Genomic DNA, 22,038 nt, shown 5'->3' on the forward strand with positions numbered 1-22,038 from the left:
GCACCCCTATCTAATACTTCCCTCAAGTATGAAGTAAGCTTAGTGCAGCTCCACAACATGTGAAGAAGAGTTCCCTTGTCCAAAGCACACCTAGTACAAACATCCGGGGTGCTTGCATTCATGTAGTGAAGTCTGACAGGGGTGTAGTAAGCCCTATGAAGAATGTAGAATTGAATTAGCCGTAATCTGTAGTTGGGGGATACTGAGGGGATTCCTGCGCTTCTTGCCATTCCTCATCAAGGATCGTGCCCACGTCCACCTCCCATTTAGATCGTAACCTACCTAGGTTATTTACGTGCACTTCTTGTAGCAACGTAGCATAAAACATAGTGTCCTGACCTTTTGTATGGTCCCTCTTAATGTAAACCAAAAGGGGGTGTGTGGACGGCGATATGTCGTGGCACTTGTGTGTGACATTGAGCTTGTGAAAGGACAACCATTGGTTATGTGGAATCTGGAATTGGTCCTTTAATTGTGCAAAGGAAATTAGTTTACCATTGTGCCATACATCACCTAAAGTATTCACACCATGGTCTGACCAAAGACTCATTGGGCCTAAATTTACCAATAAGGGGTAGTCTTGGTTGTTCCATAGTGGTGTAAGTGGGTCTGTGGCAGGAGATTTAAGAAGTGTATTTGCCATTTTCCACACCTTACATAGGAAGCTGATGGGGGGGGGGGGGAAGTAATGCCTGAGATGTAGTGGTAGATTTCCCTAGGATCCATCTTACTGGATTATCAGTGAAGCCAGTCAACTGAGCCCAAAGTGAGTGCAGCACTCTACGATGCAAACTTTCCACCCATGTGGTTAAATGACATAGTTGTGCGTCCCTCTGTATTTACTTTCATGCAGTCTTCTCTTTATGGTAGACTTGGATATTAATACGCCTACCTCCTGGAGACTGTTGTCCACTTGTTTGGCTGTTATGAAGGGGTTTCTCTTCACCATGGAAATGATTCTGCAATCATCCACCACTGTTGTCTTCCGTGGACTTCCAGATCTTTTTGCGTTGCTGAGTTCACCAGTGCTTTCTTTGTTTGTCAGGATGTACCAAACTGTAGATTTTGCCACTCCTAATATTGCAGCAATTTCTTGAATGGGTTTTTTCTGTTTCTGCAGCTTAAGGATCACTTGTTTCACCTGCATGGAGAGCTCCTTTGACCGCAAGTTGTCTGTTAACAGCAAAATCTTCAACATACATGCATTTTGCTTCATTGATAATGACATAACAAAGGAATGGCCCACACCTGCCCATGAAATAGCCTTTGAGTAAATTGTACAATTGGGAGGCATTTCTTTTGAGCCCCTGAAATGAAGTGATTGTGTAAAAAAAAAGGCTTTAGTTCCTCACATTTTTATGCAATCTTTTTGTTCAACCCACTGAATTAAATCTGAAATAGAGTTGTTTCATTTAAAATTCATTGTGGTAATGTACAGAACCAAAATTAGAAAAAAGTTGCCTCTGTCCAAAGATTTATGGGCCTAACTGTATGCACAAATTCTTCAAACACAGCAATGCATACACAGCAAAACCATTGCCTCAATACAATCAGTTCTCAGTAAGGAGATACCATATAAACATATAATTCAATGATGCATTTAAAGGCAGATTGTTGTATCAGTATATGGTTCCTGAAATATATTTATAATTGATGCAAAATATATAAAAACACATTTAATTTAAAGCCAGAGAAAGAACGCTTAAAAATGTGCAACATGAATACAGTGTACATATACAGTCATATGAAAAAGTTTGGGAACCCCTCTTAATTCTTTGGAGTTTTGTTTATCATTGGTTGAGCTTTAAAAGTAGCAACTTCCTTTAAATATATAACATGCCTTATGGAAACAGTAGTATTTCAGCAGAAAATATGCAATATGCATAAGAACAAAATTAGACAGGTACATACATTTGGGAACCCCAAAAGAGATGTTACATCAATGCTTAGTTGAGCCTCCTTTTGCAAATGTAACAGTTTCTATATGCCTCCTATAGCCTTTGATGAGTGTCTGGATTCTGGATGGTGGTATTTTTGACCATTCGCCCATACAAAATCTCTCCAGTTCAATTTAATTTGATGGCTGCTGAGCATGGACAGCCAAGTATGGACAGCCTGCTTCAAATCATCCCATAGATTTTCAATGAAATACAAGTCAGGGGACTGTGATGGCCATTCCAGAATATTGTACTTTTCCCTCTACATAAATGCGTTTGCAGAAGTGTGCTTAGGGTCATTGTCTTGTTGGAATATCCAACTCCTGTGTAACTTCAACTTTGTGACTGATGCGTGAACATTATCCTGAATATTGGGTTGAATCCCTGAACTAGCCACACAGCTCCACAGCATGATGACAGTAGGTAGCAGGTGTTTTGGTGTTCTTCTTCCACCATACAAAGCGCTTTTTGTTATGACCAAATAACTAAATTTTTGTATCATAAGTCCAAAGCACTTTGTTAAAAAATTCTGTGGCTTGTCTAAATGAACTTTGCATAGAACAAGCGACTCTGTTTGTGGCGTGATTGCAGAAAGGGCTTCTTTCTCATCACCATGCCATACAGATGTTCTTTATGCAAATTGTGCTGAATTGTAGAACAATGTACACCATCTACAGCAAAATGTTCTTGCAGGTCTTTGGAGGTGATCTCTGGGTTGTCTGTAACCATGCTCACAATCCTCTGCATATACCGCTCCTGTATTTTTCTTGGCCTGCCAGACCTGGGTTTTACAGCAACTGTGCCTGTGGCCTTCCATTTCCTGATTACATTCCTTACAGTTGAAAAGGACAGTTTAAACCTCTGAGATAGCTTCTTGTAGCCTTCCCCTAAACCATGATACTGAACAATCTTTGTTTTCAGATCTTTTGAGAGTTGCTTTGAGGATTCCATGCGGTCACTCTTCAGAGGAGAGGCAAACAGAAGCACAACTTGCAATTGGCCACCTCAAATACCTTTTCTCATGATTGGATGCACCTACCTATGAAGCTCAAGGCTTAACAAGCTAATCCAACAAATTTGGTGTTGCCAGTAATGAGTATTGAGCAGTTAAATGCATTCAAATTATCACAATTACAAGGGTCTTTGTTCAGAAAACACTCCAGTACTCAGATGTTCATGGACAATGAAAGACATACCACTGCTTATTGTTGAAAGTGGAGTAAATTATTATGCTGTCTGAGAGGGGTTCCCAAACTTTTTCATATGTATTCTTTTTTTTTTTTTTTTCATTTATTAAAACGGATTGACAGGATTTTATTTTCTATAGCAACCAGCTAAAGTCTTCAATGTATGGTAGAGGAAAACATCAAGCTTTGCCGAGTTAATAATGTGTTTTTTTACTCTGGTCATACTTAGCTTTCTTATACAAGCTTGAATTGATTTATCTATCAGGAGGTTCTGACCAAAACTAGGTGAAAGGTGACTTAAAACAATACAATATGCAATGTGTATACTTTATACCTTAATTTTTTTAACAAGCTTATTTTCTTCTTCATCATCTGTTTCTGGAAATTCATAAATCTTGATTTTGTGCTCCTGAATTTCTTTCATTATCTAGAACACACAGTAAAATTATTTAGAACATACAGAAAAAAATAACACAGTGTCAGACTAGAGGGCCACCCAGAGAACCTAAAATTCAGGACCCAAAACTATTAGATTAGGAGAGTGGTAAATATTATTGTTATAGGAGGGAAATAAGCATCATATGGTATTGTGCTTGGCAGTGGCCCACCAGGGGATCCCCTGGTAGTCTGGGAAGTCAGTCCATCCTTGGATCAGCCTACAACAAACCGAGCAGACTGACTCTCAGAGCACCCTGGGAGGCAGTGGCTCAAATCCGGGTGGTGGAGGGAGTGCAAGGAAGGAAAGGCAGGTTTTAGTTATAGGGGATTCAATTATTAGAAAGGTGCATATGGTAATCTGCCGTAAGGACCCTTCATGCCGAACAGACTGCTGCTTGCCTGGTGCTAGGGTTGGCATGTGGTGGAACCAGTGGACAGATTATTGGGAAGGGCTGGGGAAGACCCGGCAGTCTTGGTACACATAGATACCAATGACCAAGTTAGAGGAGGTGGTGAAGTCCTCAAGAACAATTTTAAAAAACTAGATGCAAAGTTGAGGGCGAGGACTTCCAAGGTAATTTTTTCAGAGATATTACCTGTGCCACGAGCAACACTAAGAAGAAAGTGGGAGCTTAGGGAGATTAATGCGTGGTTGAGGGATTGGTGTAGGGAGGAGGGTTTTGGGAGAACTGGGCTGATTTCTCAGTTGGCTACAGGCTCTTTGCTAGGGATGGGCTATACCTCAATGATGATGGTGCAGTTGTTTTGGGGGAGAAGATGGCTAGACGGTTGGAGATTTTAAACTAGGCGTTGGGGGGGGGATTCAGTAAAATATTCAGTGGAAGACAGGTTAAAAGAGATAGTGGGCAAAGGAAGGGAAAATGGGGGAGGAGATTTGTTTGGGGGTACTGTTAAGGATAGGGAGGACCACATGCCATTTGTTCAATATGGTACCAGTATTAAATGTATGTTTGCAAATGCAAGGAGTCTGACTGGTAAAATGGGAGAGCTGGAGGTGCTGGAGGGAAAATGTGATGTGTTTGGTGTGGCCGAAACATGGCTGAATGAGTCGCATGACTGGGCAGTTAATATCAGCGGCTATATTTTGTTTCGGAGGGACAGAGGCAATAGAAAAGGAGAAGGGGTATGTCTGTTTGTTAGGCAGGATTTAAAAGCTTATATAAAGAAGGATGTTATGTTAGGAAATGAGGGGGCAGATTTCTTATGGGTAGAGTTCTTCACCAATTGTAAAGAGTCCAGTAAATTAATTGTAGGCTTATGCTATAGACCCCCTAATGTAAGTGAGGAGGAGGAGGCGAAGCTCCTCATGCAATTAGAAAAGGCTGCTAGTTTGGGTAAAGTAATGATTATGGGGGATTTTAAATTATCCAGATATTGACTGGAGCAACAGTACTGCCAGATCAGTTAATGGGAAAAAGTTTATAAACTTGCTGCATGACAATTTTATGGCACAAGTTGTTGAGGAGCCAACCAGAAAAAATGCCATTGTGGATCTAGTGATCTCTAATGACCCAGAACTTATAGCAAATGTGCAAGTCATTGAACCCCTATGTAATAGTGACCATGTTATATCATATAATGTCTGGTGCAAAAAACAAATATATACTGGGGCCACAGAATTTCAGAAAAGCTAATTTTAGTGCCTTGAGGGCTGCCCTTCAGAGCATTGATTGGGGCATTACGTTTTCAGCTAAAAACACAGAACAGAAATGGTTGTCATTTAAAATAATATTAAATCATTACTGTTCTCAATTGATTCCCTTAAGGAGTAAATGTAGAAGCTCTAAGAATCACCCTATGTTGCTTAATATAGGAGTAAAGAAGTTAATAGGAAAGAAAAGAAAGGCATTTAAAAACTACAAGTCTGTTGGGGCAAAAGCTGCTGTTGAAAATCAGCAATCCGGAAGGCAAAGAAAGGAAATGCTGAGTGCATTGCGGCGGAGGCTAAGACTAACCCCAAAATGTTTTTTAAATATATTAATAGTAAAAAGACGCAGGATGAGAGTGTTGCTCCATTAAATAACAGTACCAGTATGGTTGTAACAGATACAGAAAAGGCAAATGTGCTTAATCAGTTATTTTCTTCAGTGTATACAATAGGAGTGTGAGTTCACAGGCTCACGTCATAGCTGCACTGATGGCTCAGCGCAATCTACGTTGATTTTGTTGGTGGTATAATAAAAGGGGAAATTCCCCTACTGCAAAAAATTGTGTGTGTGCGGATCCGTTAATCTTCTTTGCTGTTGCTAAGGGACCCTGCCTGGTCTACAGAAGTCCAGCACCACCATAAGCAGTGAGGGTGAATTACAGGTGTGCGGTGGTTACAATATACTGTATGAATCAGCTCAATCTAGTCAGTGGCTGACTCAGGATATGATCCATAATGTTTTAATAAAAATTAATGTAAACAAAGCTCCAGGGTCTGATGACATACTGTACACCCCTGGGTTCTAAGAGAGCTTAGTTCAGTTTTAGACCAGCCACTATTTCTGATTTTCTCAGATTCGCTAGTATTGGGACCTATGGATTGGAGAAAAGCTGATGTAATTCCATTATTTAAAAAGGGATTACGATCCCAGCCTGGCAATTATAGGCCAGTAAATTTGACATCTGTGGTGGGCAAATTATTTGAAGGCTTATTAAGGGATCACATTTAAAATTTTGTCCTAGTGAATGGCATTGCGGGCAGCAATCAGCATGGCTTTATGAAGGATAGTTCATGTCAGACTAATCTGTTTTTATGATGAGGTAAGTAAGATGCTGGACAGTGGGGGGGCAGTAGATTTTGCCAAAGCATTCGATACCGTGCCCCACAAATGACTGCTTTCTAAACTAAGGTCTGTTGGGCTTAATGAAGTCGTTTGCACATGGATAGGAAACTGGCTACAGGAAAGGGGTACAGAGGGTGGTTGTTAATGGTATATTCACTACTTGGAGTAAGGTTCTTAGTGGGGTCCCTCAGGGCTCTGTATTGGGTCCACATTTATTTAACTTGTTTATTAATGACTTAGGGGAGGGTATTGTAAGTAATGTATCAGTGTTTGCAGATGACACAAAACTATCCAGCCCAATTAATTTCATCTATGATGTGGCATCCTTGCAACAGGATCTTGAAAAACTGGCAATCTAGGCAGCTAAGTGGCAGATGAGATTCAATGTTGATAAATGTAAAGTCATGCATAGGATGTAAAAATATCCAAGCCACTTATACCCTTAATGGGCATGCACTAGGCAAATCCATTATGGAAAAGGACCTTGGAGTTCTTGTAGATGATAAGCTTGGCTGTAGCAAGCAAACCAGTCAGCAGCATCAAGGGCAAATAAGGTATTTAGCTGTATTAAAAGGGGCATTGATTCACGGCAGGAAGCAGTCATTCTTCCATTTTATAGAGCACTGGTAAGGCCCCATCTAGAATATGCTGTACAGTTTTGGTCTCCATCTCTCAAACAGGACATTATTTTATTAGAGAAGGTCCAGAGAAGGGTAACTAAGCTGGTAAAAGGCATGGAAAATCTTAGCTATGATGATGATGATATGATAACTATGTATAAATATATAAGGGGATCATATAATAATCTCTCTAATGCTTTATTTACCAGTAGGTCTTTCCAGCTGACACGAAGATACCCATTCCGATTAGAAGAAAAGAGGTTCCGCCTAAATATTCGGAAGGGGTGTCACGGACACGGTACTTCCAACCACACGTGACTTTAGGTGTGGCTATCAGGGGTCACTCACCCACCTTGCACACAGGTTAGACTAACACAAAAGCACCCCAGACACCAACCAACACCCACAAAACTCATTCGCTGCCACCATCTATCATTCACAGGCGATAGAAACCTAATGTGACTATTTCCCCGTTCTCTTTAACAGGTAATAATTCACAATACACCAATGCATTAAACACTCTCTCTCACTATAGTCAGTTAGTTCCTACTAAATCAACAAGTACTTAAAGGGATACTGTCATTGGGATAAATATTTTTTTCAAAATGAATCAGTTAATAGTGCTGCTCCAGCAGAATTCTGCACTGAAATCCATTTTTCAAAAGAGCAAACAGGTTTTTTTATATTCAATTATGAAATCTGATATGGGGCTAGACATTTTGTCAATTTCCCAGCTGCCCCATGTCATGTGACTTGTGCCTGCACTTTAGGAGAGAAATGCTTTCTGGCAGGCTGCTGTTTTTCCTTCTCAATGTAACTGAATGTGTCTCAGTGAGACATGGGTTTTTACTATTGAGTGCTGTTCTTAGATCTACCAGGCAGCTGTTATCTTGTGTTAGGGAGCTGCTATCTGATTACCTTCCCATTGTTTTTTTGTTTGGCTGCTGGGGGTGGGAAGGGAGGGGGTTGATATCACTCCAACTTGCAGTACAGCAGTAAAGAGTGATTGAAGTTTATCAGAGCACAAGTCACATGACTTGGGGCAGCTGGGAAATTGACAATATGTCTAGCCCCATAACAGATTTCAAAATTGAATATAAAAAAATCTGTTTGCTATTTTGAGAAATGGATTTCAGTGCAGAATTCTGCTGGAGCAGCACTATTAACTGATTAATTTTGAAAAAAAATGTTTTTTCCATGACAGTATCCCTTTAAGCGTGCAGAGGGTTAAGGCTCACAGTTACACTCTTTCAGGCTAGGTTCGTTTAGAGCACCAAAGACAATCTTATTAAATTCTCTTTAATATTATAAAAGGTATAACAGTGCAATATACAAAAAGATGTTACAAAAAGAGACATACATTCAATAATACAATTACAAACAGTTGTAAAATAAAAGGGAAAACATGGAAAACCTATACTTAACCCCAAAAATATAGAATTCCTGGTCCTGGAGGAAAGGGGAAACAAACAGGATAACTTCCAATCGCAATTGGTCCTCCAAAGTAAATCCCAAGTTTAGTCAGAAGAGCTGACTATTTATTAGTGATTTCAGGGCATCAGGTAACTGCACACTCCCCCTTCCTCAAGAATACAAGGGGCGTGGCCTAGCAGGATAGAGATTGAGTTTTTATGAGCTCCTGTGAGTAGGAACTGGACCAAGAATATAATGACCATAACTCCTTATAGGAACATAGGAGAGAGATTATATTATATTCATTGGTTATAAATTCTCTCAGGGATTCCATAGATACTAAACATCAATACTGTTCGATCTGCCCCTGCCCAGATATTCACATCTGATATACAGAGTACCAAACCCAGTCATGTTTGGACTCGTTTGAAAGCTGAAATTGCCTTGAACCCATCACCAGTTTTTTATACTGTTGGTACAACAGGTATGGGTTCTGTAAGGATAAATATATTTGAGTATACATTATATGTGACCTTCACTTCACCTTTGATGGTCTTGCTGGGACCTCACTCCTTGGGCTTCCCCCTCCCCATGGAATGGCTCTTATCAGCCAGGGCATGGAGGAGGGCATTACAGCTCTGACCCCTCTGACCATAGTGAAAAGCGGCCTGTTATGTGTCTGATTTAGATGCTGGCAGACATATTTCTCATGATACCTTGGCCTGTTTTATTAACTATTACAGGCCTGTATCATGACAAGGGGGATTTTACAGTGAGAGCTGTGAAGATGTGGAATTCTTTCAGTACAGGCTGATACATTAGATAGCTTAAGAAGGGGTTGGATGGCTTCTTAGAAAGTGAGGTAATACATGGTTATGGAATACAGCTAATAGTACAAGTTGATCCAGGGACTAGTCCGATTGCCATTTTGGAGTCAGGAAGGAATTTTTTCCCCCTCTGAGGCAAATTGGAGAGGCTTCAGATGGGGGTTTTGCCTTCCTCTGGATCAACTGGCAGTTTGGCAGGTTAAAGAAAAAAAAAAGTTAATAGGTTGAACCTGATGGACGTGTGTCTTTTTTCAACTTAACTTACTATGTTACTATGTTTAACCATTTCACTGCCAGCAAATTTGACAATTTTTATTGCCAGACAATAAAAATTATGAACAGTTTGTGTGCTTTCACTTTAGGGGCCTTTACTGGGGGGGTCTTTAAGTTTAACCAGGAAAACAAGACATTGTTTGTTTCAGGACAACCTAAGCTTTCAAGATATGCTAGAATTTTGTTGTAATTTTACTCCTGTAAAAAGATATGGGCTTCTAAGTGTATAAAAAATGTTTTGCATGATACAAACGCATGTATCAGAAACATAATTTATTTAATGCACGAGAGCACAGCAGCTTTGGAAAGTTCTGTGTCTCCTGAATGCGCCAATACCAATTATTTATAGTTTTATGGAGAGTTCTCACTTCTATAGATCAAAAACTAGAAGCAGCAAACTACCAAATTTCCAAAGCACCTCTCCACAAAACTGCATACATCTGATTTCAAGGCCATACATTCCACTAACAGTAGGTTTACCCTAAAAAAAACTACACATTATTGGAATGAACAGATTCTAACGAGTTCAAATGGGTAAATATAGATTTGTACTCAAAACTACCAAGTTGCAAATCTTTCCTAAAATTAGCAGTTTTTATAAAAATGTGTTACATTTTTGAAAAGTGACCTCAAAGTGTCCAATTTACAGCACTGTATCCAGGTCCGGATTTGTGGAAAGGCCACCTAGGCCCGGGCCTACAGTACACTGGGGATGTGCTGGAGATACAAATTTTTAAATCTCCATTGCTCCAGTCCAGATGAATTTGCATGAATAAAGGAGAGGGGACAGGGGCGATGAACAGCAGTGGGCCTAGGGGCGCCCACTATGTAAATCCTGCCCTGATCGTATTTCAAAAATATCAAGACATACCAAGATACCCCCTAAACATGAAAGCCCGGGGTCCGCTGAACCGTTTGATACCCAATATGCATAGGTACACCTAAGTATTTGGCATATAGGGGCCCCAGAATGACGACATCCTATACGAGTTATCAGTTCTGTAATTCCAGATACTGCAAAATCAGCACATTTACAGCATTTTCAAGGGCAAAAGTACAAAAATGTATGTTCACCCCAGAAAACCATATATTTTTAGAAAGTACACATTCTGACGAATCTAAAATGGGTATGCACGCCTTTCTACTCCAAAGTACCAAGCCTCAAAGCTTTCTTACATTTGGCAATTTTTTTGACATTTCTGAAAATCACCTCAATACTCCAACTCTGAAGCATCGTATTTCCCACATATCATTACATACCAAGATAAAACACCCTATATATGAAAGCCCAGGGTCTGCTCAACACTTCGATACCCAATATGCATAAGTACACCTAAGTAGGTGGAGTATAGGTGCCCCAGAAAGAAGACACCTCATACTTTAGTAATTCCAGATGCAAAATCAGCACATTTATGGGCAAAAATGTATGTTCACCCCAGGAAACCATATATTTTTATGAAGAACACATTCCCCTGAATCTAAAATGGGGCTGCATGTCTTTCTACTCTAAAGTACAAAGCCGCAAAGCTTTCCTAATTTTGGCAATTTTTATTAAATTTCCAAAAATCACATAAAAATATTGCAATTTGCCACATTATCTCACACAATTTCTTACATACCGTATATACTTGAGTATAAGCCGACCCGAGTATAAGCCAAGGTACCTAATTTTACCTACGAAAACTGGGAAAACTTGACTCAAGTATAAGCCTAGACACAACTACAGCCCTGTCTCCCAGCAGCGCACATTCTGCCAAAGCGACCCCCCATCGATCAACCGGACTTCTTTGCAAAGTTGATGGTGACAGAGAATTGCCAAATAGATTACTGTGTGCATTGTCCCACTGTCCCACTACCATGTTCAGAGGGTGCTGTGTGATATTGCCATCACTGTTAATCCTTCATATAACCAACAGAGAGCGCTGTGTGATATTGCCATCACTGTTAATCCTTCATATAACCAACAGAGGGCGCTGTGTGATATTGCAGTCACTGTTAATCTTTCATATAACCAACAGAGGGCGCACTGTTATTCTTTCATATAACCAACAGATGGCGCTGTGTGATATTGCAGTCACTATTATTCTTTCATATAACCAACAGAGGGCGCTGTGTGATATTGCAGTCACTGTTATTCTTTCATATAACCAACAGATGGCGCTGTGTGATATTGCAGTCACTGTTATTCTTTCATATAACCAACAGAGGGCGCACTGTTATTCTTTCATATAACCAACAGAGGGCTCTGTGTGATATTGCAGTCTCTCCCCAAGCGAATTGTTGTTATAGGAATGATTAAAAGTGACTGCAATCTCAGCTACTGCCCACTGACTCGAGTATAAGCCAAGGTAGACTTTTTCAGCACATTTTGGATGCTGAAAAACTCGGCTTATACTCGAGTATATACGGTACAATGGAAAACCACCCTAAATATTGATGGCAAGGGTCTACTGAACAGTTGGATACCACATATGAAGTGACGTGATTGGGATTACTGGACTATGATTACATAATAGTACAAAACATTCAGGCACTTGAATTGGATCAATTGCAAAATAAAGTACTTTGATTTGAACTCCTGCCTCAAAGGTGGTCCAATGTGCAAGCTAAACATTTATTGTAAGAGTAAAGTTCCAAAAGAAACCAAAACACTAAACTATAAAAGAGTCAAAAAAGGTAGGAATTGCACAGCATTAAAATTGGATTAAGAATGAATTTCATTGGGTTTGTTGGTGCCAATCAACGTGCATCATGTTGCATATATACTATCTAAAAGCAGCCGTTCCATTCATTTGAGAGAGATGCAGGTGGTCGATTTCCTTTTAGAATCTGAATTGCAGAATCTAAATGGGCTTCTTGCAGCATTTAGGGAAATGAAAACAAGGGGGTGGGATAAGCAGCAACTGTCAAGTAAACTGGAAGCAAGAGACGGGACAGTTAAGGTATATGAGTTTATCACAGTTAAAAAGTGGAGTAGGCAACTGATAGGGCCTATGACTATCTCGTCTCGACCAGAGATAGATTGATTCAGTTCAAGATCCTACATAGACTCCACTTAACTCCAAATAGGCTGTTTCGTATGAACAGACTCGACTCACCACAGTGTCCTAAGTGTAGGGTCTCAGAGGCGTCTTACCTAAACCTCATCTGGTCATGCCCCCGAATTCAAGCCTTCTGGTCTCAGGTTCTCAACTATATTCAGGATAAAACGACACTACCCAATCTGATAACCCCTCAGGTGTGCATTCTTGGTGTAATAGATGAAGTAACCCCAAGGGCGGCCATGAGAATTCTTTTTCGTACATTACTGTTCTATGCCAGGAAATGTATTCTCCTGAATTGGATGTCCCCCCAACCACCCACATTTAATGGCTGGTTGAACTTGCTAAAAACAACACTCCCCCTAATACAACTCACCTATACTGCAAGAGGATGTCCTCAGAAATATGATCTGGTGTGGCAGGACTGGCTGGAGGCCACAGAGGAGCCTTAATGTTAGAAATGGCAAGATAACAATGGCATTTATATCTATATCACCTACTTAAGTGCTCTAGGGGCAATAGATCCAGAATTATACCCGAATTAAAGTATATACAAATGTAAAGGATTCAATTATTTCAAATGCTGATATACTGTGTGATATATTTACAATAAGATGGAACCATGCATAATACAATATTTGTTTGTTTTTTTATTGTTTCAAAATGCAAAATAAAAACCTTAAAAAAAAAATGTGGAGTAGGGGAATGAAGGGCCAGGGGTGGCGGCTGGTCAATAGCTAGATCACAACAGATTTTGGTGTTTTGGGTGAATATGTTGAGGATAACCACTCTGAACTGGCATGTATGGAGCAAGTTGACTCACAGAGTAACTTGGTATTAGGAAGGAGTGCTAGGAATGTTCTTTCAGCAGATATAAACGGCATCTACCAAGATAAGAAGAAAGGAGGTACTGTCATAATAGTGGAAAGGTTTGGCTGTACTGGCAGATAAATTACAGTAGATTCAAAAAGGGGCTGGGTGGCTTAGCAAGTGACAAACCATGGGGTTACTAAAATTAGCTATTACCACAAACCTGATCCAGAGATTGGTCCAAATGTCATACTGGGAGTCAGGAAGGAATTGCTTCCCCTCTTAGCCAAACTGGAAAGTCTTCAGATGTGTCATTAGGCCAAACGTTTTGACTTGATGGGATGCACTTGTTTTTTTATTTTTAACCCTTTGCCTGCCAAGCACATAGGCTGTACGTTCTGGCAGGCAAGGGCTCAGACTGCCAAACACGTACCTTGTACGTTGTTTGGTATTTCCTGCTTTCTAATGTGATCTGCGGCTCGCAGGGGAAGGAAACAGCCGCAGATCACTTTGCAACCCCCTAGGCAACGCGCACTCGGCCCTCGATCCCCTGCTGGCCCCACCGATCGACCCCCCACCCGACCCCAAGATCCGCCGACTACCCAAACACTTACCGTGTCGGATTTCAAGGCACTTTTCTTTTCTTCTGTGATCTGCGGCTCGCGCTGCTGGGAAAAGCCGCAGATCACTTAGGCCAGCGCCTTAGGCAACGAGCTCCGGGTCCTCAGTCGCCTGCTGGCCCCACGATCATTCCCCCACGTGACCCCCAAGCAGCGCCAACGTCAGCTGACACGTGGCTGCTTCTGGGGTAAAAAATCCTGCCTCTCAGCACCGCCCCCCTTCTTCTCTGCTGGTGCTGATCTGCCTGGGAGCCTTCCTGCTGCGGACCTCCAGTTGTGTTCGAGAGGGGGAGACTTTGCCTATCCCCAGGTACAAAATTTACTTTATTACACTTTGTTTTTATCAAACTTGTTTTTTTTTTTTTTACTTTTTTCAATTTCTCACTTCTTTCCCCCACTATATTTGTATATTTGTACACCCATATACCCACACCAATACTCACATATATACACACACCTTTGCAAGAGTATACACCTGCATAATTATATTTATTTGCTGTCATTTTATCATTTTCGCTTTTTCTGTGATTTTTTTTATTGAATATTCTGTTCTGTTTTGCTTATGTATCTTTAGTATAGTTTTGCTGTTTGGTGCTTTGGTATAGAAAGATATATTTTACTTTGTTTGATCCGTCAGAATATGCACTTTCCAAAAATATATGGTTTTCTAGGTTTTTTTTACAGTTTGGGGCTCTTACGGCACATAACGCACAGTTGGGGCTCTCTTTTCAGCAGCTGAGTTGGCCGGCGTGAAAATTCAAATGCACATTTTTCATTTTGGGTCCGTACACACCACATACTTTGGTAAAGCTATGCATATTGGCCATCAAACTATTCAGTAGACATCTGACGTCCATATTTAGGGTTTGTACGTAAAACATTGTGCGAGATAAATGCGGAAAACTGCAAAATTTTTAGGCGATTTTCAGAAATGTTGTAAAAACCTCTATGTTTAGAAAAGCTTTGCAGTTTGGTAGTTTGGTGTAGAAAGACGTCTTTATCTTTGTTGGATTCATCAGAATGTGTACTTTCCAAAAATATATGGTTTTGGGGGGTCTTTGCTTTTAGGAGGGTCTTGAGGCACATAATATGAAGTCAAGGGTCTATGTTCACAGAAGGCGAATCGGCAGCGGAGAAAACTCATATGCACTATTTTCATTTAGGGTCCGCACATGCCAGCTGCCTTGGTATATCTATGCATATTGGGCATCAAACTGTTCAGTAGACCCTTGGCATCAGTATTTATGGTGTTTTACAATTGTATGTAAGAAATTGGGTGAGATAAATGCGTCCAATTGCAATATATTTAGGAAATTTTCAGAAATGTAAAAACTGTTGCTTTTATCGCCAAATTTAGGAACGGCTTGCGACTTGGTACTTTGAAGTACAAAGACATGCATACCCAATTTGGATTCTTGGGAATGTGTTAATTCCAAAAATATATGGTTTTCTGGGGTGAATGTAGTCTTTTCTGCCTTTGCTCCCCCCCAAAACTATGTATGTGATGATTTTTCAGTACCTGAAACGACAGACCATATGGGGGTCTTCATTTTGGGGCCCCTATATGCCACGTGCTTGGGTACACCTATACATATTGGGCATCAAACTGTTCAGAGGACCATAGGCTTTCATATTTGGGGTGATTTCTCTTGATACCTAAAAGTATGTGGGAAATACGATGCTGCATGGTGGAAATTTTGAGGTGATTTTTGGAAATGTCACCAAAATCACCAAATTTAGGAATGGTTTGCAGCTTGGTGCTTTGGAGTAGAAAGACATACATACCCAATTTAGATTCGTGGGAATGTGTACTTTCCGAAAATATATGGTTTTCTGGGGTGAACTTACTTTTTTCTACATTTGCCCCCCTCAAAACGATGTAAATGTGTTGATTTTGCAGTATCTAAAATGACAGACCATATGGGGGTCTTCCTTTTGGGGTCCCTATATGCCACATGCTTGGGTACACCTATACATATTGGGCATCAAACTGTTCAGAGGACCCTAGGCTTTCATATTTTGGGTGATTTCTCTTGATACCTCAAAGTATGTGGGTAATACGATGCTGCAGGGTAGAAATTTTGAGGTGATTTTTAGAAATGTCACCAAAATCACCAAATTTAGGAATGGTTTGCGGCTTGGTACTTTGGAGTACAAAGACATGCATACCCAATTTATATTTGTGGCAATGTGTACTTTCCGAAAATATATGGTTTTCTGGGGTGAACTTACTTTTTTCTACATTGTCCCCCCTCAAAACGATGTAAATGTATTGATTTTGCAGTATCTGAAATGTCAGACCAAATGGGGGTCTTCGTTTTGGGGCCCCTATATGCCACGTGCTTGGGTACACCTATACATATTGGGCATCAAACTGTTCAGAGGACCATAGGCTTTCATATTTGGGGTGATTTCTCTTGATACCTAAAAGTATGTGGGAAATACGATGCTGCATGGTGGAAATTTTGAGGTGATTTTTGGAAATGTCACCAAAATCACCAAATTTAGGAATGGTTTGCGGCTTGGTACTTTGGAGTAGAAAGACATGCATACCCAATTTGGATTCAGGGGAATGTGTACTTTCCGAAAATATATGGTTTTCTGGGGTGAACGTACTTTTTTCTACCTTTGCTGCCCCCAAATCTATGTAAATGTGTTGATTTTGCAGTACCTGAAATGACAGACCATATGGGGGTCTTCCTTTTGGGGCCCCTATATGCCACGTGCTTGGGTACACCTATACATATTGGGCATCAAACTGTTCAGAGGACCATAGGCTTTCATATTTGGGGTGATTTCTCTTGATACCTAAAAGTATGTGGGTAATACGATGCTGCAGGGTAGACATTTTGAGGTGATTTTTGGAAATGTCACCAAAATCACCAAATTTAGGAATGGTTTGCGGCTTGGTACTTTGGAGAAGAAAGACATGCACACCCAATATGGATTCAGGGGAATGTGTACTTTCCGAAAATATATGGTTTTCTGGGGTGAACGTACTTTTTTCTACCTTTGCTGCCCCCCAAATCTATGTAAATGTGTTGATTTTGCAGTACCTGAAATGACAGACCATATGGGGGTCTTCCTTTTGCGGCCCCTATATGCCACATACTTGGGTACACCTATACATATTAGGCATCAAACTGTTCAGAGGACCCTAGGCTTTCATATTTGGGGTGATTTCTATTGATACCTAAAAGTATGTGGGTAATACGAAGCTGCAGGTTACAAATTTTGAAGTGATTTTTTGAAATGTCACCAAAATCACCAAATTTAGGAATGGTTTGTGGCTTGGTACTTTGGAGTACAAAGACATGCATACCCAATTTGGATTCTGGCGAATGTGTACTTTCTGAAAATATATGGTTTTCTTGGGTGAACTTACTTTTTTCTACTTTTGCCCCCCCCCCCATGCTATGTAAATGTGTTGATTTTGCAGCACCTGAAATGATTGACCATATGGGGGTCTTCCCTTTGGGGCCCCTATATGCCAATGCTTTGGAACACCTATACATATTGGGCATCAAACTGTTCAGAGGACCCCAGGCTTTCATATTTGGGGTGATTTATCTTGATACTCAATAGTATGTGGGACATACAATGCGGCAGGGTGGAAGCTTTGAGGTGATTTTTGGAACTGTCACCAAAATTGCCAAATTTAGGAAAGTTTTGCAGCTTGGTGCTTTGGAGTATAAAGACATGCATACCCAATTTGGATTCGGGGGAATGTGTACTTTCCGAAAATATATGGTTTTCTGGGGTGAACGTACTTTTTTATACCTTTGCCGCTTCCCAAAACTATGTAAAGGTGATGATTTTGCAGTACCTGAAATGACAGACCACATGGGGTGTCTTCATCAAACTGTTCAGTGGACCACAGGCTTTCATATTTGGGGTGATTTATATTGATACATAATAGTATGTTGGAAATACGATGTTGCAGGTTGGAAGTTTTGAGGTGATTTTAGAAAATGGCACCAAAATTGCCAAATTTAGGAAGGGTTTGCGACTAAGTGCTTTGGAGTAGAAAGACATGCATACCCAATTTGGATTCGGGAGAATGGGTACTTTCCGAAAATATATGGTTTTCTGGGGTGAACGTACTTTTTTTCTAACTTTGCCCCCCCCAAACTATGTAAATGTGTTGATTTTGCAGTATCTGGAATTACAGAACTGATAGCTCAAATGAGGTGTCTACATTTTAGGGCCCCTATATACTACATGCTTAGGTAAACCTATACGTATTGGGCATCAAACTGTTCAGTGGACCCCAGGCTTTCATATTTGGGGTGTTTTACATTGATAACTAATGATGTGTGAGAGATATGATGCTGTAGAGTGGAAGCTTTGAGGTTATTTTTCAAAAAATTCACCAATTTCTATAAAACATTATAAATTTAGGAAACAATTGCAACTTGATAGTTTGGAGTACAAAAATATATTTACCCATTTTTGATTCACCAGAATCTGTTCTTTCTAATAATGGGTTGTTTCCTAGGGTAAACCTACTGTTAGTGGAATGTTTGGCCTTGAAATCAGAAGTATGCCGTTTGGGGAGCGGTGCTTTGGAAATTTGGTAGTGTACTGCTTGTAGATTTTGAGCTATACAAGTGAGAAATTCCCCTAAAACTATATATATATTTGGTATTGCCGCGTTCAGGAGACATAGACCTTTCTAAATCGGCTGTGTTCTAGTACATAAAATAAATTATGTTTCTGATATATGTGATTGTTCTTTGTGAAACATGATTTTTTTCATTTTATTAGACACTTAGAAGCCTATATTTTTTTACAGAAGTTGAATTACACCAAAATTCTTGCATATTTTGAAAGTTCAGGTTGTCCTGAAAAAAACAATATTTTGTTTTCCTGGGTAAACTAAAAGACCACCGCAGGAAAGGCCCTTAAAGTGAAAGAGTGCAAAATATCTAAAAACTGCTTGGCAGTAGATGTTCGCATCTAGGACAAAAGGGCTGGCAGGGAAAGGGTTAAAGCTTAATTATTATGTAACCTTAAACAGATTTCCATGTATATAGCATAATCAGTCCTTTCAAATACTGCAATCTCATATGGGTGCTTTATGCCTAGGACAAAATTAATCTTGTAGCAGACTTATTTCATTGTAAAGAGGCTTTACCGTTTACTCTAGGGCTCACCACACAGACCACAAAATGCAGTAAAAAGGAATTTATTTTACCCTTCTACAAGTAGTCAACTACATGTTGCAATGTTTAGGACTGAATATTGTCCTATATGTTGCAGCTAGCTCTGATCATATTTGGCTTCAAGGCCTGATAGAATGCCTCTGCAGTATTATTACTAGCATTGTAGTAAATCTCATTATAACCTACCAATTATGATACACAGCATTGTTCCACTAAAGCAATGCTCCCCATGCAGTGGCTCACAAGCAACATGTTGCTCCCAGTAACCTCAACACAGGTGCTTCTTTCTAAGTCCCTGGTCACGATGGTAGCTTCTTTCTTACTTTTCAAGTAAAAAAAAAAAAATTCCGATGGGAGGTGCACAGTGTTGGTTCGGCTGCAAATACAAGCCTTCGTACTGTAGAAACAAGATAGGAATAAAGGCACACGCCACTCAATGCTTCTGCACAAAAAATCCAAATCTTCTTTATTAAGGTGAGATCCCAGCAAAATTTTGAATTCCTGGCTTGAAGGCAACCTTTGGTTGCATAAAGACTACGTGCATTGCCAGGGCCTTTTGTAGACTGCCAGTCCACATAGGCTACAACAGCCAATAACAGCACCTATTTGGTATCCGTGGGAAATTTTCCATGCTTATGTTGCTCTCCAAACTTTTTTACATTTGACGTGTAAAAATAGTTTGGGATCTCTGTTCTAAAGGATGTCCAATACTGGCCAATGGGGAGTCATTTACCAGCACTGGGCACATTTGCCCTTAGGCAGTAACCCATGGCAACCATATTGCTGCATTCAATTCTCTTGTTGCAGTTTGGCTTTAAAAAGTTAATCAATGATTGGTTGCTATGGGTAACTGCCCATAGGCATATTTGCCCAGTGTTGACAAATGATCCCTATGGGAGATGAACTTCCTGTAATGCTCTGGATAATGGGTTTCCAAATAACTGATCCCATACCCATACTAGTAAAGATAAAGCATAAAGGAGGTTTAACATGGGTCCAAAAATGGTATCACTATGGAATAGGCTTTAGACTAATGAGCTATGATCACCTGTTTTTTGAACTGGTGGCATTCTTCTGGTGTGAGAGTATCAGCTTTGGCAATAAGCGGAATGATGTTGACCTTCTCATGCAAATGTTTCATGAACTCAGTGTCCAATGGTTTTAGCCTAAAAAAAGAAGAAAAATTATTGGTAAAGGCTTTTGCCAGTGAAAGCAGTATATGTTGTATAGATCTCGCTACTTTCTCTGTAGAACCAACTTCAGCTACACCTAGAACAGACTGGGATAAGCAAGTGTTTCTTTCAGTTGCATTTGCAAATAACACAATTCAACATATATACTTAAGGTACATTGAATAGTTGTTTCAAATTATATTTTTTCATAATTATTGGTGATTACATTAATAGTTTTTTGTTTTCTTCAGTCTTCATTTATTTTCAGTCATATCCACAAACTGTTTCAAAATGTACAAAGAAACATTCTAGCTTCTATCTTATAGACTAGAAAACAGTCTTTACAATTTTAAATGGGCAAATAAACAACTAATGTTCCTTCTGGATTGCTCATTTCCACTCTCCTTGTTCTTATAGAGCAGTGGTGCCCAGCCAGTGGCTTGTGAGCAACGTTACTCACCAACACTCTGGATGTCGCTCACAGTAGCCTCAAAGCTAGATCTTATTTTTGAATTCCTGGCTTGCAAGCAAGTTTTGGTTGTGTAAAAACCAGATATACTGCCAAACAGAGCCGCCTGTAGGCTGCCAGTCCACATAGAGGCTATCAAATAGCCAATAACAATCTGTATTTGGAACCCCCCAGAATTTTTTGAATGCTTTTGTGGCTCATGGGTGAAAAAGGTTGGGGACCCCTATTAAAGAGCAATTGCATACTGCATAGTGCACTGTCACTCCAACATTACAGGGTGGTGAAATGTGCATATAGTTTTCCACATTTCAAGAGCGGAATGTGATAGATAGCTAAGGAATATGTAATGTAAAGATCAAACTTTATCTAGGCATTAGGTTAAAATGTATCAACACATAACATTGACTGGGGTAATGGGGTTGCTAAGACAGAAAAAGCTAGTAGGTTTGTAAATATGCTGAATGACAACTTTTTATTCCAGCTCGTTCAAGAACCTACTAGAAATAACTCTCTTTTGGACCTTGTAATAACTAACAATACTGAACTCATCTCTAACATTTGTGTGGGTGAGCATTTAGGGAATAGTGATCATAACATGGTCTCCTTTGAGATTCTGTTGCAGAAGCAATTCTATAAGGGAGTAACTAAAACACTAAATTTCAGACGTGCAAACTTTGACAGTATAAGGGCATCTCTGCAACATATTAAGTGGGAAATGCTTTTCACAGGGTTAAACACAGAACAAAAATGGGAAGTCTTTAAAATGCTGCTTAATAAATATACTTGTCAGTATATTCCACTTGTAAGCAAGGAACATCGTTGCAAAGCAAAACCTTTTTGGTTCAATAGAAGCGTTGGTGTTGAGGTGGGTAAGAAAAGACGTGCTTTTAAGGATTTCAAGTTAGCTGGTACAGCCGAAACATTTATAAGGTACAAGGAGGCCAATAAATCATGCCAAAGAAGCTATAAGGCAAGCTAAAATTGCTATAGAAAAGGATATTGCAGCAAGAAATAAAAAAAATCCAAAATTATTTTTTAAATATGTTAATAGTAAAAAAATGAAGCAGGAAGGGGTGGGACCCTTACTATGAGAAGGGGGTCAGCTGGTTGATGAAAACAAAATAAAAGCGCAGATTCTGAACTCATATTTTTCATCTGTCTACACAAATGTGGAACCAGTAAGTGGTTTCCTTCTTAACAGTCCCAATTCTAGTAATACTGTACAACTAATGATGCATGGTTAACACATGAAGAAATTCAAAAGAGACTAGAAC

At 39.8% G+C, this 22,038-nt stretch overlaps 1 protein-coding gene across 7 annotated transcripts in view; it reads right to left on the reverse strand.

The window, feature by feature from the left end:
• Nucleotides 1-22,038, reverse strand: part of septin7.S (septin 7 S homeolog) — a 169,606-nt gene that overhangs the window by 73,613 nt on the left and 73,955 nt on the right. For all 7 annotated transcript variants that reach the window (XM_041567592.1, XM_041567591.1, XM_041567595.1 and 4 more), the window contains 2 exons: nucleotides 20,172-20,289; nucleotides 3,459-3,551 (listed from right to left, as the gene is read on the reverse strand). In XM_041567592.1, coding sequence (XP_041423526.1) covers nucleotides 3,459-3,551; nucleotides 20,172-20,289 — 211 coding nt within the window. The remainder of the gene's footprint in view (nucleotides 1-3,458; nucleotides 3,552-20,171; nucleotides 20,290-22,038) is intronic.

Source organism: Xenopus laevis, chromosome 6S (genome assembly GCF_017654675.1).
Source record: "Xenopus laevis strain J_2021 chromosome 6S, Xenopus_laevis_v10.1, whole genome shotgun sequence".
Lineage (NCBI taxonomy): Eukaryota > Metazoa > Chordata > Amphibia > Anura > Pipidae > Xenopus > Xenopus laevis.